Here is a 22017-nt window from a genome sequence, read left to right as displayed (position 1 = left end):
CTATTTTTTAAGAGCAGCGAGAATTCCGTTTTTGGCTTTTTCTAATTGGGTTTCGGTACCTCTTAAATAAATTACATTATTGATCTTGTCATTGTTTCTTGGAACAAAAATAATACTTCCACTCTTCTTTCTAATACTTTCAATTTTGGACCCCCCAGAACCAACAACTTTTCCAAGAGAACTGGAGTTCTTTACATAAAAGTAACCTGTTCTGTTACACTTTTTAATGATTTCTAACTGATCTTCAAGATACTTTTTCGCTTTTTTACTATCTTTACCGGATATCATCCATGGAATGTTGACAACATCTTCGGTTTCACTACTATCAACGGTTTCCTGGTCTTTAGTTATAGTCCATTTAGTATCCTCACTACCATCACCAAATACTTCCTCTGGGGTAATTGCAAATGGATCAGATAGCTTAGTGGCTTCTCTAACCATGCTTCCATATTCTACAGAAACTCCAAAATCATTTCTCAATTTTCTGAAAATTGTACCTCTTTCTGAAAGTAATAAATGATACTTACTTGGTACTTCGATTGTTTCATCGAATTTATCTTTGATTAAACTGCTAATTTTAACTTGAGCCTTTTCAATATCTTGAGATAATCCAATAACTTTTATAATATTACTTTTTTCATTAATTTTAGGAATGAATAAACTGATATTAAATTCATTCTCTAAATTTTTTCTGACAGATCCACCTTGTCCAATTAATAATCTTTGTTTTTCTTTTGGAACTTCCAATTCAACAGTTTTCTTTTTTTCAGCATTTGAAACAATTAATTGAACTTCTTTTATAATTTTATCAACCACTTTTTTATCACCATGCGAAGAAATTTTGTTTGAGCCAGAGTTTTGAGTAGGAACGTATAATAATCTGACAGAATCTTCATCAAGACCTCCAGCTTTTGCAACAATTTCTTTTCTAATGGTACCGTTACGACCGATCAATAATCTAAAGTATTTTGGATCAACTTCAAGTTCCCTTTCAACATAATTTTGAATCTCTTCAGCAATCTGTTTGATTCTTTTTTCAACTTCTCCAATGGCTTCTCTTGATCCAACAAGTTGAATTGTGGCCTTATCGTCTTTAGAAGTAGATTTAGTTTCTTTATTGTTTTTAATATCAGTAGAGTCTTTGTCTTTAAGGTTTTTGATATCATTTTCAGAAACAACATTAATATCTGCACCAAATTCATCTTTTAATGCGTTTAAATTTTTTCCATTTTTACCAATAATTCTTGCAACAGCTTTCCTTGGAACAATAATTTCTTTCTTCAAACCGTTTTCAATTTCGTAGTCTAACAACTCTTTCAATTCATCTTGAGCTTTCTTGACACCCTTTGATGGTCCGTTAATTGTAACTTCATCTTTTTTGGTTTCATTACGTCCAAATTTGATTTTAACATCATACTTATCTTGTAATCTGTTAACATAAACCCAACTTGGACCTGCAATTGCTTTATGGAATTTTTGTGGAATATTAATAACTACAGTTTTCTCATCACCCCATTTTTTACTTAATGAATTGATTTCGACTTTTGCTTCTTCTGCATTCCTTTTAATACCAGTGATTCTAACCAACACTTCTTTTGAGTTTTTATCGTTTTTATCCTCATTCAACTCAATTTTGACACCATATTTTGTAGAGAGCTCGTTGACATTAGCACCCCCTTTACCAATCAATCTTGATATAATTGCTAAAGGACATTGAAATTCAGTAAAATATGAGGATGCTTCTTTGTAATCCTTGGCATCTTGTAAGATTTGATTGATATCTTTAGAAATCTTATTAACATCACTTTTCAAGCCGTGAAGGGTGATTTCATTTTCGGCTGGGGTATGGAAAAGAATTTCGATTTTGTTGCCGTTGCAGGATGAGATTAATGAATTTAAGGTTGTATCATTTGGACCTTTGACGTTGTCTTGCTCATCATCTGGAACATTGAGGGTTTCGTAAATAATGTTTTTGCCAGCTTCTCTCAAGGGAGATAATAAATTGCTAATTTGATTAAATTTATCTTTTAATTCATCATCAGTTGGACCAAAATCATCATCTTCCAATGGTTGAGCAATTAATAAAATTTTGTTGGATGATATATCTTTATTTAACAAGCCAAATGGAATAACTGAAACTTTCAAATCTGTGGCTAAAGTACTAACTAGAGATAAGACTTTTTCATGGAAAAAAATATCAACGTCGTCAATAATGAAAGTTGATTTTGGAGAAATTTTGTTGACATTTGAAACAATTAAAGATTTAGCTGTTTTAAAGGAATCTTGAGCAGCAGATTGACTATCTCTTGAAATTACAATTTCAATATTAACTTCTTTGGTATTGTCGTTTTCAATTAGAGATTTGTAAGATGGAAAATACAATCTTGTATCTGTTTCTGCGGAAATTTGGTCAAACAAATCAATATAATTGAAATAAATGGTTAAATATCTAGAGTGTAAAACATTATTGTTATGAGCTCTGGATATGTTAAGAGAGGAAATGGAGTGGTTTGAAGAAGATTGTTTAGCTTTATCAATTGCTTTATTAATTTTATCAGGATGACCGATGAATCTAATAATTTCATTTGAGGTGTCGTCCACCGATGGAATTTCAACAATGACATTTAATTCGTTAAAAATTTCAGTAGTGTTGATAAATTTATGTAATTTTTTTGGAGCTTTTTTTTCTTCAATTATGATATTTAAAAGTAAAGAGTTGAATAGATCTTTCAATTGGTCGGCAAGTTTAATAACTTTTTCTCTTGGACCCAGTAATTTGACAAGCGGGTTTGTACTGGAGGAAGTGGTGTTATGAGGATAAGTGATGTCGATATCAGATAAATCAAAAGAAGGGTCATTGGAGATTTCATTTTGAATAAAAGGCAAGACTAATGGGTCAACCTTTAGTTTTGCAGATAATACTTTTGTGTGTTCATTAACAATGGCTTCAATTTCTCTTCTGGCATCGGCAACACTTTGAATATCACCTTCGATAGTGACTTTAGTTTGGTCACCAAAGGTGTCGTCGATTTCATTTGAGTCATCAGATTGAGGATAGGTGTTGGTGTTATTCTTTTCAATGTTAACTTTGACGTTGTATTTGTCGATGATTGGTTTCAAGTTTTTTCCTTGAGATCCAATGACAATTGATCTTGATTTTGAAGGGATGAAAAATTGGTCGTTGATTGGTTTGGTGAATTTTCTAAAGATCAATTTTCTGGCAATTTGAACGTTGTTTGGGCTACCGGTGATAAGAAAAGTTCTTTTTTTTGTTTGTTGAGAGGAAGTGCATTCAATGTTACATTTTGATTCGAATTTGATGTCGGATAAGATTTTGCTTAATTCAGGTTTATTGGAAAGATATAAAAGGTATTTGAAATCCAATGAAAAGGCTTCTTGGATTAAACTTGATTTCATACGAACAGACTTGGAAGACTTGTTCCAAGATAAAGAGGAGGTGGTAGTAGTAGTAGTTCTAGAGGTGGAAGAGACAGCAGAGCTCATTTTAGGGCCCCAGATTGGTTTTGGAGAGGATAACGAGGGAACTGAACCTAAAGTTGGAAATTCGTTTTCATCGTTGATTGAAGGAGGTTGAGTAGCAGATGTTTCAGTGGAGTTTGCGGTATCCAAGTCAGAATCAACATCAGACAAATCGCTGTCATCAACTGAAGTTAAAAGGGAGGGAGTTTGAGCACCATTAACAGCAGAGACAGGGTCAGGAGAGACAGGAGTAGGAGCCGAAGCAGGGGTAGAAGCAGGAGAAGGAGAAGGAGAAGCAGCAGCAGCGGCAGCGGCGGCATGAAGAGCAGCTAATTTTTCAGCAGGAGTAGACATTGGCGGTTGGTGGTGTATTTGATTTGATTGAAACTAATTATCAAACAAAAGTTGAAAAGAGGAGAGGTTAACAGGGGGTAGTGGTGAGAGAATCTTTGCAAACGGCACACTAGGTCAATAAGTTGAATATTGAAGTAGTGGAATAGGATCAATAAGCTGATTTTGGGTTGAAAGAAGAGGTGATTTGAAGATGATAAAAGAAAGAGAAGAGAAGAGAAGAGAAGAGAAGAGAAGAGAAGAGAAAGAGAGAAATTATGAAGTGATTATCTGTCTACAATAAAAAATGAAAGTTCACGTGGCCGGATCAGGTAGTGTGGATGAGATTGATTTATTACTTTTCGTATATACAGAAGATGGGAATAGAGCAGGAAAAGAAGGAGAAGAAAAGGGTTGTTGTTATTGGAGTGGTTAGCTTTTTATATGAGGTTGTTGGGGGGTGTTTGACTTTTCCTCTTCTTTCTTTATTTCCTCTTTTATTTCCAATTCCACTTTCAATCTTTCCATTGCCCGATAGATTTTACTCTGGAGATAGAAACTGCTGCCGTTTTCCTTTGAGTTGATGTTGAAGAGGGTTTTGTATCTTTCGTCAATGTGGTCGAGTGTGAGGTCTTCAGTTTTAGCTGGGTCGATGTCCAATATTTGGCAGGACTCGTTGTAATCTATGGTTAGTTCGTTGAGTTTCTTTTGAGCCTTCGATAGGTTTTCGTTTTGGGAGTAAACCGACGTTTGTTTGGCAGCAGAAGCAACAGCTGCTTGTTTGTAAGCGTTGGTGAAGGCAGTGCCAAAAACCTTTGCTGAGGTGATGAAGACTCTGGAAAGATTTGCAACGAGTCTGTGGGCCATGCTGGAGAGATTAAAGAAGATGGAGATGGAGATGGAGAATTAAGCGCCGAAGCAAAAATAAAAAAATAAAAGGTGCAGAAAGAGTTGGTCACGTGTTGGAATTAAAGCGCCAGAAGCTGCGCAGGAGCGTTTCTTTTGCTGATCTCTGCAGAGTCAGCAGAATCCGCAGAGCTGGGCGGGTCGAGCTGAAGCCTTTTGAATTTTTGGTTAGTTGCGTCAGAAGTAGCAGGAGCACCAGAGACAGCAAAAGCAGAGCTGCTGTGGCTGTCTTCTGAAAGAATCTTCTTGTACTGTTCTTTCTTCTGCAACCATTGTTTCTGGTCGTCTTCGTAATTCCATGTTTTTCTGCAGCTTTCATTTAGCCTGCTTAAATTTTCGATTTTGATTTGTGTTTCCAAAGACCCAATTTCATTCTTCATTTTGACGTCTTCCAAGTCGTCTGAGTCATAGTATGTGCTATCATTGCTGGCTGCTTCTTTAGTTTGGTATCTTGTGATCACTTTCCCATTTTTAATGGATAGATCGAGAACTTGTTTTGGTCTGCCAGAGTTGCTGTCACTTAGTAGTTTTTGTTTTCTCAAATTCTGCTGTTGCTTTTTCAATAGTAATATTTTTTCCAATGTGGACAACGAAGAGCTCCAAGCATGCGAATTGGTATTGTTGGATCCATAGTCGGCTACCTGGTCGATGATCTTGGTTCTTTCCTCTGAGGTGTTTTGGTAGTTTAGTAAGTTGTCCAAGTTCTGTTTGGCCTTTTCCAACTGGTTTTGCTTTTCAATTCGTTTGAACGCGATATCCTGCTGATTGAATAGCGATTTGGTTCCCTTCCCCATGGACAATTTGATGCTCTTTTTTTTGCCGCCTTTGCCAGCATTGCCAGTATTCTGGCTATTGCTGCTCCCCTTGTTCTCCATCAACGAGTACTTTTGGGTGTTCAAGATGTCAATCATCTTCAACTTCTCGTCCAAGGATATTAGCGGCTCGTGGCAAAAGGAGCATGGTCGCAATCCTTCTTTCAAGCAGATGATCTTGCCACAGTTCAAGCAGTTGGGGATGATCTCGTTCAAAGGATGTCTGAGGCCCATGCAGTTGCACGAAGAGTCACCATCCACCGCTGCACCCGAACCAAGCTCCAACGCCCGCAACACCCTGTCGATATCGCCAATGTCCTGCAACTTCTGCTTCTTTGATCTCGTGTTCATGTTGCTGCCTATGCTGCTTCTGCTGCTTCTTCTGTTGCCCGCTCTATATACGTCACACGTGAAAGTGCGCAATCACGTGCGCCCCGTGCATGTGGGACGCCTGAGCGCGTTTCCGTTGTCCGTCGCGCGGAGCTCTTTCCGTTGAGATTTGCTGTCCAACGCCCAACGCGCGCTCGACAGATGAAACAAATCAGTTTTGATCTCCACTGTTGATATTCTGCTGCTTTTGCTGCTTCTGCTTCCACTTTTAGAGTCTCCTTTGCTGCCACCTCCACGATGCCTGCCCACGAAAACACCAGGTCCATAAACCACCACATTACAGACTTCCTCAATGCCTCCTCCTTGGCCTCTGGGTCTGCTGCCACCAGCTCCTTTCCCATTAAGCTTGACGAACTGTCCTCTCTCACCTACTTGGACGACTTGAAGTACCACATCACAGCCAACAACGACAAGCAGGAAAAGGTTAATGCCATCGTTGTCTTGAACAAGTTGCTAGAGATCCTCCCCCAGTCTGACTCCATCTTCAGCAACTTCAACGAATCCCTCTTCACCAGCTTGTTCCAGATTATCTCTAACAACATCAGCTCTGAGACCTTCAAATCCATCCTCAAGATATCCCTCTTCTACTTGAATGGAAACCTTCCCAAGTTCCTCCTAATCAACTCTTTTGATCCCATATTGAACTCCCTAATCAAAAACCTCAACATCTTTGACATCATCACCCAAAGATTGTACACCCAGGACATAAAGCTTATCACCATAACAATTGATTTGATCAACAAAATCCTCTACAGACTATCAAATTCCATTCAAAACTTGTCCAAAAAGTCTGATTCTGCAAGCAACAGTCTCATTCTAAAAAAGAACTTTTACATCAACTACCTCATCATCATTTTCTTGAAAATCAAGGAAAATGGCTTTTTAAACACCCTCATTAGCATCAACGATGACAAAATCATCAACAATACAAACAACCAAAATAATAACAATAACCAAAATATCCAAAATATTCAAAATATCCAAAATATCCAAAATAATTCAATACCTATCTCACAACCCATCAACTTTAACCCACTAAATATTAAACTAAATGACCTAACTATTTGTTTCATCAACATTAACAATTTCTTAAATAACCTATCAATAGACCTATCCCTTGAGTCTCATCAATTGATAGTCAAAAAACTCTTGGACATTATTTCAAAAACACTAAACGATTCTCACAATACTCAATCGCAATCTCAACAATCCCCATCCCAAGCCCAAGTCCAATCCCAATCCCAATCCCTATCGAGATCTATCTCAGGTCTATCTCTCAACTCAACCTCCCTATTAGACCCAAACCATTCCTCCATGATCAACAACAACACCCCCATTAAACAACCAAAAATTAATGAAATATACATCAAATCAGGCTTCACCAACGACCCCTTGAACTACTTTATCAAAAACTACTCCATCCTAGACGCAATCAACTTGATCATCTTTCTAAAAGACCCAAACCTAAACTTCAAAAAACTATTCTTCGAACAACTAATGTTCATTCAAAACTCAAACTGCTTCCCAATCCCAACTGCCTCAAAATACATCTCCTCCCTACTAATCAAAGTCTTTTGCACTGATTCAAACAAAAGCACCTCCTCCCAACCCAACAAATCAAATTCTTTAAACAACATCAACACTCTCAACTCACTCTCAACATCGACATCAACCCCAAATCTAAATCTAGTTTCTTCCCCAAACAACCAACCAAAAACTTCAATAAACATTGAAGATATCAATAACATGAACAATAACTCCTTCATGAACAAATTCGGTCAGCAATCCTACTACACAAACGCTTCCGATAACTACAACTATCTATACTTGAAAAAATACCTATTCGCTTGGGACAATTTCTTCTATTCTGCCATGTTTAATGCCTTGAGAATCTGGAAAGATGCAAACGCTGAATTGGATGATTTTAATAACATCATGAACCTAATCAAATTTCTTTTCCAACACATTAATGAATTTATTCAGCAAAATCTCCTCTTCCTTCAACAACAACGTCTACAAAAACAATCAAACTCAAACTTAACTTCTTTGGACAATTTTGACCCAATGACTTCCCAATTTCTAATGAAAAACTCCGATGGCAACATCAATATCAACGCCAATGGAATAAATATTAATCACAACAACATCAGAGCCTCGTTGCAAACAATTTCAAATAACTCGATCAACAACAACAACAACAACAACAACAATAATAATAATAATAATAATAATAATAATAATAATAATAATAATAATAATAATAATAATAATAATAATAGCAATGCCAATAACAACAATCCTAATAACTCAAATTATTACCTAAACAACTTACTAACCTCAAACATCTTATCTCCAGAAGATCCAAACTTTATCGACGAAATATTGTTCATAATGTCAAATCTCACTTATGACCAATTGAGAAAAATCCAGTTGGCTAAATTCAGAAACTTACACTACCTACAATGGTCTTCTGAACTAAAACCCTTTCACAATAACTTAGCCAGACAAGTTTACGATTTCGTCAAGGAACAAAGAGTCTTGCAATTGACTAGAGGCTCCTGGGTCTACTCTGAAAATCCTTTAAAACTAAACTCTACTAATAAAAGGCCCAAAGTCTATTTCCTAGTTCTATCTCCAAATAGAAATAACCTTATCTATAAAGAATTCAAAGAAAGAACCAGCAGCATACCCTATATTGATAAAGACGGTATTAAAATTGACAAGACAAGAATTGGAGGCTTCGATGTCTCAAACCTAGAAAATAATAAAACAAATATCTCATCAAGATCAAGATTAATCAATATCGTTAGTAGATCAATTTTCAGAAAAGTTGTCATCCGCTCAAAGACAAGTAAGCCTTTGTTGACATTTTACACTGATACAAAGGAGCTTTTATTTATTTGGCTAGATGGTTTGAAATTATTGATTAATGATTTAAAAGTCTCAAACCCAACCCAAGAACAAATCGACTTATTAGTCGATTTAAGAAAAAATATTCAAATTCTAAATTTAACTAATAGAGATTTCAATACTTTGATTAAAAATGATAAAGAAATGTTAAATAATAATTTCGATTTTAAACTTGATATCAATAAAATTAAAAACGCTTCTCCAGAAGTTGATAAAGATGATGAAACTGAATTTGATCAAGAATTAATTCACGATGTTGACGATATCACTAAACAACTAGATGAAAACGATACTGTTGCAGGTTTATATGACTATGATTCTTTAAAAGAAATAGCAACCAATTTCTATTATACTTGAGTTTTATTTCTACACAACTTTCTTTTTTCTTATCAATTTTGAAATATTATTTAATTCGGTAATGTGATTTTTACACAATTTTGTTATTAGTTTTGTTATTAATTTGTTTCGGTTGTTATATTGTTTTAATTTTTTATTGTTTCTAATTAATATTTTTATTTATTTTGTTTTTTTTTGTTTCGTTTTTTTCTGTTTTTGTTTTGTTTTGTTTTGTTTTGTTTTTAAAGTGATTAGTTTTTTTATAGACTAACTTTGTGAATTGCTTAACTTTCTGAAAAATTGTTTTCCCTTTTAAAACCAATAGATTAGTTCAAGTTATTTGCACTTTAATTCTTTTTGTTTTGTGTTCAAGATTTAATTTTAGTTTAGTTTTATTTTTAATTTCTATATTCTTTATACCCTTTTGATATTAGTAAAATACGATTAAAAAAATGAAAAAAAAATTGGAAAACAGCACAATAAAAACGAGACAAAGAATTAATAAAATATAGTAAAATCAACAAAGAAAAATAATAATATAAACATACAAATACAATAATGATCAGTTGAACTGAAAATATTTTATTTCTTTATAGGTTCCACTTTAACTTTAACATCTTCATTCCTAGTTACAGCTTCAGCCTCTAGCTTGTTTTTGAGTGTTTTTTTTTCAATAGTTTTCTTTTTAACAACTTTTCTCTTTTCTCTTTTATTTCTTTTTCTTTCTTCCTTTGAAATTGATTTTTTGCCAGAATTGTGACCGTCATCGTGAGAACGCAGACGTTTTCTACTGTTCGAAACTTCTTGATTTAGTTTAACTTTTTTCTCAATGGACTCTTGTTGATCATCACCAGCATTGTTGTCAATATTGATAATTTCAATTGTGCTAGTTTTCTCGTTAATATCGGATAGTGTTTCATTTTCTATTATTGTAACAGTTGGTTGCTTGTTCTTTTTGCTGTTTTTATTGCGATTGAAAGTGTTGGGCAATTCCAAAGTGGGAGGTAATCCTCTTAACTCCCTCTGCACTCTCTTTAATTGGGTCAAAATTGTTCTATTCAAAACCGAACTGCTGTGGGTAGCTAATGACACTGGATTCGTCTCATCTTTGGTATCTTGAGGATCACTGAAATGTGTGCTTGAGAGCAATACCATCTTTTGTCTCAGTTCGACATTTGAGATAAACTCAGTTAGCAACGACTCCACTGCAAATGTGTCAAGCGTCTTGCTGTTTCTCACTTTGACTGCAGTGGGCGCTGTCACTGCTGAAAAATAAGTTCTTTTGTTTCTGAACATCTTTTCAATTGCAGCACAACAACGTTTTGTCGCCAGATATTTCCTGGTTGATAACTGGGTTTTGAATCAGCTTCTTCAGAGCTTGAATTTTCGTCGCAGTTTAAAATTTTTCAAAAAACAACCCACAAAGCTGGAGCCAACAGCTTCCTGCAGCATCCTCTGGAAATAAAAGTTCAGCAGAAAAAAAAGCAGCAAAAGCAGCACAACCACCAGACGCAGCAGAGACAAAAGCTAGATTTGCACCAAACAGAACCTACAACATTGCACACTCAATGGCTAGCAGTGTTAATTTGGTGCACTCGTTGCATTGTAGAGACTGGGTCCTCGATTTGGTACCAGTGCAGGAGAGGAACCTACTCGCTGCTTCCTTATCCAATGGCTCCATCAACATATTTGACTTGAAAAAACTAGCAGCTGTTCATTCTTTTCAACCTCATTCTAACTCGATATCCTGCTGCAAACTAATCAACGACGACATTAATTTTCTTGGGTCTTGTTCAGCAAACGAAAATTTGAAGTTTTTCGACTTGCGGTCAAATGGTATAGTTGAAGAACTCTCTTGCAGCAATAAAAATCCTTTTATTTCTTTTAATTCAAAATTTAATCAGCTAGCTATAGGTTCTGAATTGTTCAATCATAACGCTGAACTATATATTTATGATTTAAGAAATCTTTCTGCTCCTATTAAAACCTACTATGACTGTCATAATGACGATATAACCTCGATTAATTTTCATCCAACCAATAAGAATTTTTTATTAACTGGATCAACAGATGGATACATAAATTTATATGATTTATCGATCCAAGAAGAAGAGGATGCTTTGTATCAAGTAGCTAATTTTGAATCAATTCACTCATGTAATTTTCTTAGTGAAAAATTTTTTTATGGATTAAGTCATGTTGAAAAGTTTTCTGTTTTCGAGATTAATAATTTTTCAAAAGGTAACGAAGATAAGTTGGTTGAATCTAAACCAAAAGAATTTGGTGATTTAAGAGAAAAATTGAATAGCGAATATGTTGTTGACATTTATCCAGGGTTTATTGCTTCAGGTTCAATTAATGATAATCAAAATGTTAAAATTCATTTTTTCAATAATTTTGACCAAATTAATTATGATAACCCAATAATTATACCAAATTGTAACAATAATGAAGTTGTTCGAAGTGTTTATATTCCTTATGATAAACCAGATAACAAAATGATTTTCACTGCGGGAGAAAACAATTCAATAGATATTTGGCAATTGCAGAATCAAGATTATCTTCATGTATTCAAAAATTATTCGAATTATATTAATCAAATTAATGGACCAAGTGAAAATTTATTATTGTCTAACAATACTAATAGCACTGGTTTTGATATTGACATTGATGCTAATGACAGTAAAACTCAAGTATATTCTACTTTAGATAAAAAAATGGAATTAGAAATTGCAAAAAGAAATTCCATTAAATCTAAAAAAAAGAGGAATAAAAAAGAAAATAAATCGAAAGACAAAATTAATAAAAAAGGGAGAATTGGAAAAAGTAAACATGACCATAAACATAATAATAAGGAAAATAAAAATAGAAATAAAGATTAAATATTTTATAACAAAAATATATTATTTATGATTTTTTTTTATTTACTCGAGTTACAATTTATTTTAAAAAAGTAAAAAGAAATAATTTTATTAAAAATCAGCTATTAAAATCGGAATAAATTTAATTGCAAATAAAAAAACAAGCATGAAAAAAATTAAAAGGTTTTTTTTTACATATATTTTACAAATATTAATATAATAAAAGTACATTGATCAAGTTGATGATAATGTTTTTTTTTCTAAAGTGTTAAGCAAAATGAAAAAAAAACCAAAAAACCAACCAACTATTAAAGCCAAAAATTTTTTGATAAATAATTTAAATTAATTTAAAAAAATAAATTTAAAATATAGTTTAAAATTTGAATGAGTCTTGGAGCAGTTAATTTATTAGAGTTATTAACAGTTTGAATTGAATAATCTGAAGTAAAACCGGCAGTAGTTATATGATTAATAGATTCAGTTGCAGCTGTGGTTGTAGCCGAAGGAGGATGAATGGTTGTTATGTTAGAGCCTAATGCAATAAGATCAGTTTTAAAAGATGAGTAGATGACGGTTTGATTTGAATAATCGACGTCATTATCAACGGCGATTCCACCATAATCAGCAATTGAATTGATGGAAACTACTTTTATAATGGTAGTGGATGAAGTTGATGAAGAAAGAGAGGATGTTATAGTTTTAGTCTGAGACTGAGAAGTCTTGGATTGTCTTACTGATAACAAGGTTGTTTTAGAGGAAGATGAAGATGAGGATGAGGATGAGAATTTATTATAATCGAAATTAGACGAGCATTTAAATCTAGTGTCTCCAGCGTTAGCACCAAGGTGTTTTCCAGCACCATTTGAGAAGAAGATATCAATGTCGTCTAGAGTTGGTAAATCATTATCAGAGTCCCAAATACCAGCTTGGACTGTTGGACAGGATATTGAAGATTTAGAGTTTGAATAATCACCATCACCACTGGGTAAATTTATGGATTCAAATTCTGATTTCAAGTAATCATAGTCTGGTAAAGTTGATACCTTGCCATCAGTGATTTTGACTAAACCATAATTATTGTCTTCTTGAGAATATTCATAGGCCAAACCTCCTGAAAAGACGCTTGACATTTGAGAGGAAAAAATTGCTTGAACTTCTTGAAAGATTCTTGGGGAGATGGTGTTGCAACCGAATTCCGAAAAGAAATTTGGAATTGGGTAATTTTCGAACAAATCTAATAAATCATTAAAACCACTAGCTTCCATATCCGATTCACCACACCATGAGTAAACGTTATGACCCCAAAAGTCGATTTTAGCTGCATCGTCATCACCACAATAGAAGTAATCTTTCATTTGTTCTCTCAAGGATACGACGTCAGCGGCAGAAAAACCTACGGGGATTTTTCTATAATTTTGAGATGAAATATAGTTTTTCAAGTCTCTAACAATTGCTTTGACATATTTGGCAGAATTGGTGTTTGAAGGATCATTAATGACTTCGTTACCAGCGAAGAAGCCAATAAGATTATCATACTTGGCCATGACATCGACAGTGGAAAAAATAGATTGAAGGTAAAACATATTGTAAGAGCATTCAGGGCCTTCTCTGTGAATTGAAGCCTCTGGAGTGTTGATGTCGAGGATAAGATAGATGCCAGCTTCATCTAGCAAATTCATACAATAATCATGATCAAGGGAGTTATCAATGGAGTAAACTCTGATGGTGTTGATTCCCAAATCTTTGAAATATTCAATGTCTCTTTCACAGGTGGATTTGTCTGCTAGGTGATCATAAAAACTTTGAGAGGCATTCGTTGAACGAGGTTGGTAATCTAGACCTTTAATATAAAATCTTTCCGCTGTGTCAGAGTTCCAAAAGGCGTTGCCTTTGATTTCGATTACCGGTAAAGTGGCCAAAGAGATTTGAAATAAAATGGATAGAGTTAAAAGGAAATTTAAATCTGAAAAGACTGAGAACATTTTGAGAATAAATGTCTAAAATCAAGTGCTTGGAGGTTGAAGGATCAAGATTTTGGTATAGTAAATTAAGCGCTGGGGGAATTTGGTGAGTGTAGTGTGAGAATTGAGTTGAATTAGAGACAGAATTTGAATTATGAGAGCAGGAGTGCTTTCAAATGAAAATATAATGAGATGAGATGACGATTATGGTTATGGTTATAGTTATAGTTATAGTTATGATTATGATTATGATTATGATTATGATTATGATTATGATTATAAATAAGTTATTAAAGAAATGACAGTGAACTGTATGAATGATATGAGAAAGGGAGGAAGAGAAAGAATAATATACCAACAACTGATACAATGCTGTGGGCCGAAAAGAGCGACTGAGTGAGATTAAAGGAGTAACTGGAAAAGAGTTGCTTGGAGAAGAGTTGCTTGGTGGAAAAGACGACAGAAGACGCAGGAGTGGAAGAGAGAGCCTATATATTGCCTACATATTGCCTATATTGCCTATATTGCCTATATATTGCCCATTTCTCGCTCCACAAGCTCGCACATTTTGTAACCATCAACATACCCCAGCGAACACTCGCTGGAAGCTCAAACAACGACATCACCACTGATCGGCTCTACCCTCGCTCCTCTCCCAGCTGTTCTCCTGAAGTAGGATGGTTTCAGGCAGCTATTTCTTCTGATTTGCCTAGCCTTGCCCTTCTTCTGCGACGATTTCTCACCCATTCTGCCCTCTGGCCGGTTTCCAAAGGCTCTCATGCGACAATTTCCCTCTGAAACAGAAATGACGCATGCAGTGTGTGATGCGCGCAGAGAAGCCTGGTGTTGCAGGTACATGCCGCGTCCCGATCGGGCAAGAGCAACAACTTGCATTTGCAAAGTACAGGTAGTATAGATGGTATAAACTAGCAAAAGCTTCTCACCCATCCACAGCGTTCTTAGCCTCGTTGCTGCTGGCCCTCGATAAAAGACATTGCTTCGTCCCTGTTGATTTCGCTCACCCTGGAGATCTTGTTGTTGAACATCACGCCAAAGAACTTATCTGCCACTTGCAACATCTCAGACCTGAACGTCGTGCAAATAAACTGCGCACTTTCTGACAACTCGTTGATCAACGAAGCAACTGCTGTTCTGTACTGAGCATCGAGATTGGCATCGATTTCGTCAAACAAATAAAATGGTGCTGGGTCGCACTTCTGAATGGCCAAGATTAGTGCAATCGCGCATAGCGATTTTTGTCCTCCTGATAATTGCTCAATTCTCTGTTGTTCATCCGATTTGGAATTGAATGAAACAGAAATAGAAACTCCAATATAATTATCAAGTATAGAATCAAGCTTATCATTATCGTCACCATTACTATTCCCATTTCCATTTCCATTTCCATCCCCATTATTTGCCTTTTTTTGTATAATCAATTTTCCTGCACCTGTAGGAACCAATTTCTCAAAGATCTCAGAAAATCCCTTCGAGACTTGTCCAAATGTCCGACTGATTGCATTATCCTTTCTCTCTTCCAATGCTGTTATCAAATCCTCAATAGATTTTTTTGAGCGATCTGATTCTTTTCGACGTTCCACAAGATTATCCCGTTGTTTCGTAAAATTATTATACTGCCCTAGCGCCTTCTTATTTACATGACTGTATTTGCTCAACTCTTTAGTCATTTGATTCAATTTTCTTAAAAGTCTGTCTCCATTCATTTCAGAATATTTCTTGGAAAATGCCTCCTCTGGCAAAACCCCCAATTCTCTTATTTTTCTTTGAATATCGTCCCGTCTTTTGATTAAAACGGATTTCTTTGAAATATTTTTTTCAGAATTCTTTTGAAAATTTTGTAATTTTCTTAAAATATTCCTTTGAGACTCTCTGGCTTTACCCAATAATTTCTCCTTTGAATTCAATTCATTATTACTCTCTTCTAATTCACCACTTATCTCTTTAACTCGTTTACTTATCGCCTTGACTTGCTTTCTCAATGTTTCCAACTTCACTCTTTGTGTTTCAAGTTCCTTATCCATTTTTTCTTTAAAATCAACTTGAGATCCCATTTCAATCCCCAGAAGTCCTCTAAGACCTTCGATTTTCCCATTTCCTAATAAAATCGAATCTCTTCGAGGATATAAATTCTCATTTAAATCCGCTTCAATCGTTGTAACTTGGCTCTCTTGCTCAGACAATTTGTTTGCTACTTTATCCAACTCTTTCTCCAACTTTAAAACATTTAAATTCAATTCGTTCAATTCTGAAACCTCTTTGGAATCTAACGCCTGTTTAAATGTACTCCTAATCTCATTTTCATATTCACTCTTTTGTGATTGAATTTGAATGTCACTTATCTCCAAATTTTCAATCATTGATCGTAATGAATTAATATTCTCCTTTATTATCCTTTCATTGTTCTTCAACTTTAATAATTCAATCTTTAATGGCTCTCTTTCACTTCTCAATTTTTCAAATCTTGCTGCTTTTAAATTAACCTCAGAATTCACGTCAGTTATCCTTTTATCAATTTTCTCTATTTTTTTAATAATCTCATTCAATCCTCTCTCAGATTCATTTGTCTCTATCTTTCTTCGACGTTGCGCATTTAACGCATCTATTCTAGATCTCTTTTGATCTCTATAACCACCAGTCAACACTCCTCTCTTATCTGCTCGATCTCCATCAAGTGTAATCGCTGTCAACTTGTATTCTCTTGCTATTTCAGATCCTCTTTCTAATGATATTGCAACAACACTCCGACTGAAAACCTGTTTAACCGCTACCGAAAATTGTTCATCATATACTATCTTTTTAATTAATGGAACGCAATCATTACTATTAGGATACACAACATCTTTGGGCTTTAATCGATTCAATGGCATGAATGTCACTCTGCCGGCTTTAGATCGAACTAATTCTTCCATCACCGTTGATGCTGTATGATCATTATCAACAACAACATGAAATAATGAATTTCCTGCAATAACTTCAACCGCTGTTTTATATTTCTCATTAACTTCAATCAATTCTCCAAGAGGCCCATAAACTCCAACAAGACCAAGTTTTGAAACAATTTTTTTAACCGCCAGTAACCCAGAGGCTTGGGAACTATCCATTGTTTCAGATACCGATCTATTAGCCTTTGAAAGCTCTTCATTTACAGAATCTACTATCGCTCTTTGACGAGCCTCTTCCCTCCATAGATTTTTACGATCGTCTAGTAAATTTGTATATTTTTCTTTAACTTCATTTAATATATTAGATGCTTCTTCAAGTTTTCTATGAGCCCCTGCCGAATTTAGTGACAGCTCTAAATTTTCAATTTGAGATATTATATCATGTAAATTATTTTCATTTTGTAAAAGATCATCTTTTGATGATGATAAAGTTTTATTTTTTAAACTCAGTTGAGAGTTTAGTTCATCAATCTTTTGTTTAAGCCAAGCATCTCTTTCGCTTTTGGATTTAAAAGTTGAAAAACGATTTTGTTTTGAATATAAGGCTCTCTGTCTAGTTATTAAGCCATTTAATTTTAGTCTTAATTCTTTTTCCTTCAGTGATATTTGTCCAACCGATGGTTTTAATTGAGCCAATTTTTGTTCTTTCTCTTTAATAGCCTTTTCAAGTCTTTTTTTTGTTAGAGATTCTATTTCAGATTGATTAGAAATGTTTTTGGATGTCTTTTCTAATTCCTGAATTTCTGCATTAATCTCAGCAATTTCTTTTAATACAGAATGTAATTCTGATTCTGATTGTTCTTTGTCAACTTTAAGTATATTTATTGAGGATCTTAATTCCGAAAGTGTTTCTTCCAATTGAGGAATAACTGCTTCTCTTTTTTCTAAATCATTTATAAATTTACTCGAGCCGTCAATTTGTGTAGTATATTCATCATCAATTGCCTCAACTGAATCATTTATAGATGTCAATTCCCGATCATAAAGTGAATACTCGCAACATTTTTTGTCATTTTCTAAAGACTGGAAAGTCTTTAATTCATCCTTTTCAGAGTCTAAATCTGCCAATCTTTCTTCAATAAAGGTCAACATTTCGTCAATTTCCTTTCTTTGTTTATTTGTTGAAGCCATTTCTTTTAAAGACTGTTTCAATCTTTGTTCAAAGACTTTGGCACCAGCAACTTCTTTTAGTAATTGTAAACGTTCGGGATCTTTCGAATTGGTCAACGCAGTAATTTTACCTTGTGGAACAATATAGTAAGGATTGGAACGAGAAAAGCCTGCACTCTCTAGTAAATTCATAATATCAGTTCTTTGAGCAGATTTGTGGTTCAAAGAATAATCATCTTTTTTCAAACCAATTGTTCTACGGATAACAACTTCAGTTTCGTCCAATGGAAACCTTTTGTCAGAGTTATCAAAATAAATTTCAACGTAAGCAGACATGACAGTGCCAGAACCCTCATGGATCAAACCCTGACGTTCCTCTCTGGACATCTGAGTGTAAGCATCAGATAGAACAAATCTAATTGCAGTGAAAAAATTGGATTTCCCTGAACCATTTCTCCCAACTACAACATTATGATGGGGAGAGAAGGCATCAATGATGGTTGCATTCTTGTAGGTTTTAAACCCTTGAATAACAATCTAAACTGGCAGTGTTAGTAATTCGGGCCAAACAGGCACTTAGGCAATGGCAGACAAGTAAGTATACACACCTTTTTAATATACATGATTGCATTATATTTGCAAAGCTGATCTAGAGAGGTAGTTCGAGAGTTATTTTGGTGTTTGAATATCGTCGTCTCTTTTTGTTTGGGACGACGCGTTTTATCCAGCTTTTCGCGTCTCCGCTGTAAAGACGGGCTTTTCATGGCTTGAAAGAGGGCGTTGCAGAATATCGCAGTAATATGCAGCTCCAGCGTGCTTGTGTAATCAAATTGTAGTAATAAATACCGAGCATTGATTGAAACTTATATATCGGCATGTATAATTGGACAGAGCTTCATACGTCTATAAAAGCAAGAAACTACAACCAGAATACGAACAGAAATAGTCTTCCATGAATAAATCGCATTGCAATGTCATTACAAAAAGTACATAGAATCATTTAAGACCAAACCGGTTCTTGAATATGGCTTCGTTGGACAATGGATCAGCAGTAATCACAGACTCCCTCTTCTTGATCTTTCTCCTGAGAGCGTTGTCAGCTCGTTCTCTCGCAGCAATAGCTTCTTGTTGTTTGAGTTGACTTCTGACCACATTTGGGCTGACATACTCTTTGTTTTCATATATCTTCTTTCCACCAAACGAGCCTTGCAATACAACTATCAAGTTCATCACAAACCTGGGCCCGATCTCCATCAATGACAAATCGTCAATCTTCAACTCCCCTTTACTTTGATTGTCAAAATTGTGTTCAGCAGCATTAGTTTCGCTTATTTGATAATTCCTAACCCAGATTTTATTGTCAACAATAGTGAATGTCATAACATGATCAATAAACGGTTTTCGTTTTTTGCAGCTCAAGGGAACACCAAAAGCTTGGATGAACAATTCTTTAGCTATGGAAAAATGTATGCTTTGATCAAATTTTTTATCAAACGATAAAACTGGTCTGGATCCCTTTAAACAGTTTCCTCTAAAATTTAATTCGTCCAATGTGTGAATATTTTGAATATGAAATTTTAATGTGGGTCCAAATTCAGGCTTGGATAACCATAAATACAAATCTTGATGTTTTCTTGCTTCAAAATATAGTATATTATTGCAGTTGTACAAGTCTGCAATTTCGTTCAATTCATCCAATCTTTTCTTTGAATCAACTTTGCTTTCTTTCTTTGAATGAGGCAATAAACTTATTAAATCATTAATTAAATGGCGATGTCTATACGTTACTCCTCTTGATGATATAATCAACACTTTTTGTTTATTGATAGAGCTCTGTTTAGTTGATGTTCTAGTTTTTGATGACGATTTCTCGGACAATGCCTTGAATATGGCTGACATGATGTAGCTATTGTTTATTGGTGTTTGGTTTAGAATAACTTAATCAATAGTTATGAAATTACACAATAACTGAAGATCTCCTTTATAGAAATACTAAAGATAATTTTTTCCACCAAAAAAAAAAAAATCAAAAAAAAACAGTTACCCGCCAGGCGTGACAAACACCCAACACACGGCTAAACTTACTTTTTGGCAACAGCTTCCTCAACCTTAGCAGTTTCAGCAGTTCCAGCAACTTTTGTGGGCAGTGAGCAACCAACAAGGCAGCACACAAGCCATACAGGAAGCCATCCAAATGTGATAATGAACCAAGTCCATACTTCAAAGTCTCTCCATGAGGTTAGTAGTCCCTCCATCACCTTGAAGGGTGTTCCAAAGTCTTTATCCAACACTCCAATTACTAAGATTATCGTCCAAGGACAAGATATAACTAAGCAGAGAAAATTGACAAATGATCTTAGCTTGAGGCTTTCGCTCCCAATCCTCAATGGACGCACAAAAGTTAGTGGAAGCAAACATATGCCTATCAAAAATGCTATTGAAAAGTGAACCACAAGCAATGATGTTATCACCAAACTTGTATATAGCAACGTTATTGAGAGTAGTGAATGTAAAACAGTTAATGGTAGATTTATTTTTATCCTTATCATGGGAAAGGTTTTGTTTTGAATATTGTTTTCATAATTGAAATAATTTAATGACTGTGATGATAGTATTATTCCTGAACTCATCAACACTCTAAATATAATATCAGGGCTCACAGGTATATACATCAATGAAACTCCCAATAATGATGATATAAAAAATGATATTGTAAATAACCCAAATGACTTTGGAAGAACCATAAGTATTTGACTCTCTGAATGTTTACTGTTAAGAATTATGGATGCAGATGATATACCAAAGCTGACTGTTAACAAAACTGCAGATGGAAGATATGTACCAATTGATACAAAATTTCTGGGAGATAACATCAAATAAAAAAAAAAAGACTGATGAAATTTTTCCAATAAATTATTAATTGATCTAAACATTGCTTCGGGGACTCTACCAAAAGTGGTGATATCGGCACCTCCACCATATCCTTTAGCTCTCAAAGTCAACGCTTGTATTCTCCAGCCACTGAATGCTTCACATCCATTTGTTTTTTTTAGACCAGCAAATGCCAATTCTTTTATTCCACTCAACAATACCTTGCATCTGCTGAAGTAATCATTTCTATTAAGCTCATTTTCTTTTACTTTTTGAACAGAAACTTTTACACCTTCGTGTTCCGTTATAGAAACAGCGGTATTAACCAAGTCCAAATTTGGCAATTGTCCATTCAATCCCCCATATATTACTTCAACGTATTTGAAATAATCATGTTCGCCTGGATATTCCAATATAACTGCAGCCTCAATTGCGCCTCCAGTTAAATCTAATGATATATGATAAGCTTGTACCCATGATCTCATTGCATAATGACTGTCCTCTGTGATTACAAATATAATGTTTTTTGACCATATTGACCACCTGGAAAAGTACCTGGCTAATGAAACTACTAATGCTACACCACCTTCATTAAATTCGCCATCAGGAGTGTTCCATGAAGCAGCAAGAACCATTGCTTCAGTGCCATCACCTCTGGGAGCATGGAATAAACCATATAAGTTATGTCCAGCAGTTTTATTTGCGTCATTATAATGGAATTGGTGAACAGCTGTGTTTAAGCCGATTGCTTCCAACCACTCACTTATCACCTTGTTTCTCTCAAATATGCTCTCGATATCTTTCAATTTATGTATTTCGTCTCTGTAACCTCTCTCGTAGTTCCATTCCGACTCTCTGAAATAGCTGTATGCTTGCGATGGCATCAATGCATTTTCTGATATGTATGTTCTTCTATATTGGCCATCCACAGGCAAGTACAAGATCCAAATACACGATAAGACTCCAAGAAGAAACGAAATCAAAGGCAAGCGTTTGGTGATCTTGGGAACCAAACCCAACTTGTACACTTTCCTTCGAATCTGCTCCAACAATGCCATTCTCAATGCATCTAATCGAAATCAGCAAG

General features: G+C 34.8%; 9 protein-coding genes across 9 annotated transcripts; 2 read left to right on the top strand and 7 right to left on the bottom strand.

Annotated features, from left to right (window-relative positions):
• Nucleotides 1–3834, bottom strand: SCP160 (Scp160p; the record flags this gene model as incomplete). Its single annotated transcript, XM_020190146.1, has 2 exons — nt 1–1112; nt 1194–3834. The coding sequence occupies 2 exons, from the start codon at nt 3832–3834 to the stop codon at nt 1–3; spliced, it is 3753 nt and encodes a 1250-aa protein (XP_020050059.1).
• Nucleotides 3835–4778: 944 nt separating this feature from the next.
• Nucleotides 4779–5879, bottom strand: ASCRUDRAFT_67824 (zf-C2HC5-domain-containing protein; the record flags this gene model as incomplete). The annotated part of the gene is made up of 1 exon (XM_020191434.1): nt 4779–5879. One exon carries the CDS (start codon nt 5877–5879, stop codon nt 4779–4781), a length of 1101 nt encoding a protein of 366 aa, XP_020050058.1.
• A 199-nt stretch (nt 5880–6078) lies between these two features.
• ASCRUDRAFT_73541 (uncharacterized protein) lies at nt 6079–9300 on the top strand. Its single transcript, XM_020192334.1, is given in 2 exon segments — nt 6079–8184; nt 8197–9300. The coding sequence occupies 2 exon segments, from the start codon at nt 6156–6158 to the stop codon at nt 9183–9185; spliced, it is 3018 nt and encodes a 1005-aa protein (XP_020050057.1). The 5' UTR covers nt 6079–6155; the 3' UTR covers nt 9186–9300.
• A 66-nt stretch (nt 9301–9366) lies between these two features.
• On the bottom strand, nt 9367–10502 carry ASCRUDRAFT_73540 (uncharacterized protein). The gene is made up of 2 exons (XM_020192333.1): nt 9713–10502; nt 9367–9576 (listed from the first exon to the last, which is right to left on the bottom strand). Exon 1 carries the CDS (start codon nt 10458–10460, stop codon nt 9747–9749), a length of 714 nt encoding a protein of 237 aa, XP_020050056.1. The 5' UTR covers nt 10461–10502; the 3' UTR covers nt 9367–9576; nt 9713–9746.
• Nucleotides 10503–10774: 272 nt separating this feature from the next.
• ASCRUDRAFT_23390 (uncharacterized protein) lies at nt 10775–11755 on the top strand (the record flags this gene model as incomplete). Its single annotated transcript, XM_020189791.1, has 1 exon — nt 10775–11755. A coding segment is annotated over one exon (981 nt), but the record flags the coding sequence as incomplete, so codon positions are not given.
• Nucleotides 11756–12681: 926 nt separating this feature from the next.
• On the bottom strand, nt 12682–13932 carry ASCRUDRAFT_19121 (glycoside hydrolase family 72 protein; the record flags this gene model as incomplete). The annotated part of the gene is made up of 1 exon (XM_020189571.1): nt 12682–13932. A coding segment is annotated over one exon (1251 nt), but the record flags the coding sequence as incomplete, so codon positions are not given.
• Nucleotides 13933–14945: 1013 nt separating this feature from the next.
• SMC3 (cohesin subunit SMC3) lies at nt 14946–18682 on the bottom strand (the record flags this gene model as incomplete). The annotated part of the gene is made up of 2 exons (XM_020191432.1): nt 14946–18596; nt 18668–18682. The coding sequence occupies 2 exons, from the start codon at nt 18680–18682 to the stop codon at nt 14946–14948; spliced, it is 3666 nt and encodes a 1221-aa protein (XP_020050053.1).
• Nucleotides 18683–19055: 373 nt separating this feature from the next.
• Nucleotides 19056–19958, bottom strand: BRX1 (ribosome biogenesis protein BRX1; the record flags this gene model as incomplete). Its single annotated transcript, XM_020190068.1, has 1 exon — nt 19056–19958. One exon carries the CDS (start codon nt 19956–19958, stop codon nt 19056–19058), a length of 903 nt encoding a protein of 300 aa, XP_020050052.1.
• A 50-nt stretch (nt 19959–20008) lies between these two features.
• GAA1 (GPI-anchor transamidase subunit GAA1) lies at nt 20009–21988 on the bottom strand (the record flags this gene model as incomplete). Its single annotated transcript, XM_020194289.1, has 2 exons — nt 20009–20038; nt 20231–21988. The coding sequence occupies 2 exons, from the start codon at nt 21986–21988 to the stop codon at nt 20009–20011; spliced, it is 1788 nt and encodes a 595-aa protein (XP_020050051.1).
• Between the last annotated feature and the right edge of the window lie 29 nt (nt 21989–22017).

Source organism: Ascoidea rubescens (assembly GCF_001661345.1).
Source record: "Ascoidea rubescens DSM 1968 unplaced genomic scaffold ASCRUscaffold_1, whole genome shotgun sequence".
Lineage (NCBI taxonomy): Eukaryota > Fungi > Ascomycota > Saccharomycetes > Ascoideales > Ascoideaceae > Ascoidea > Ascoidea rubescens.
Note: the sequence above shows the minus strand (reverse complement) of the source record. Positions and strands in the feature narration are given on the sequence as shown.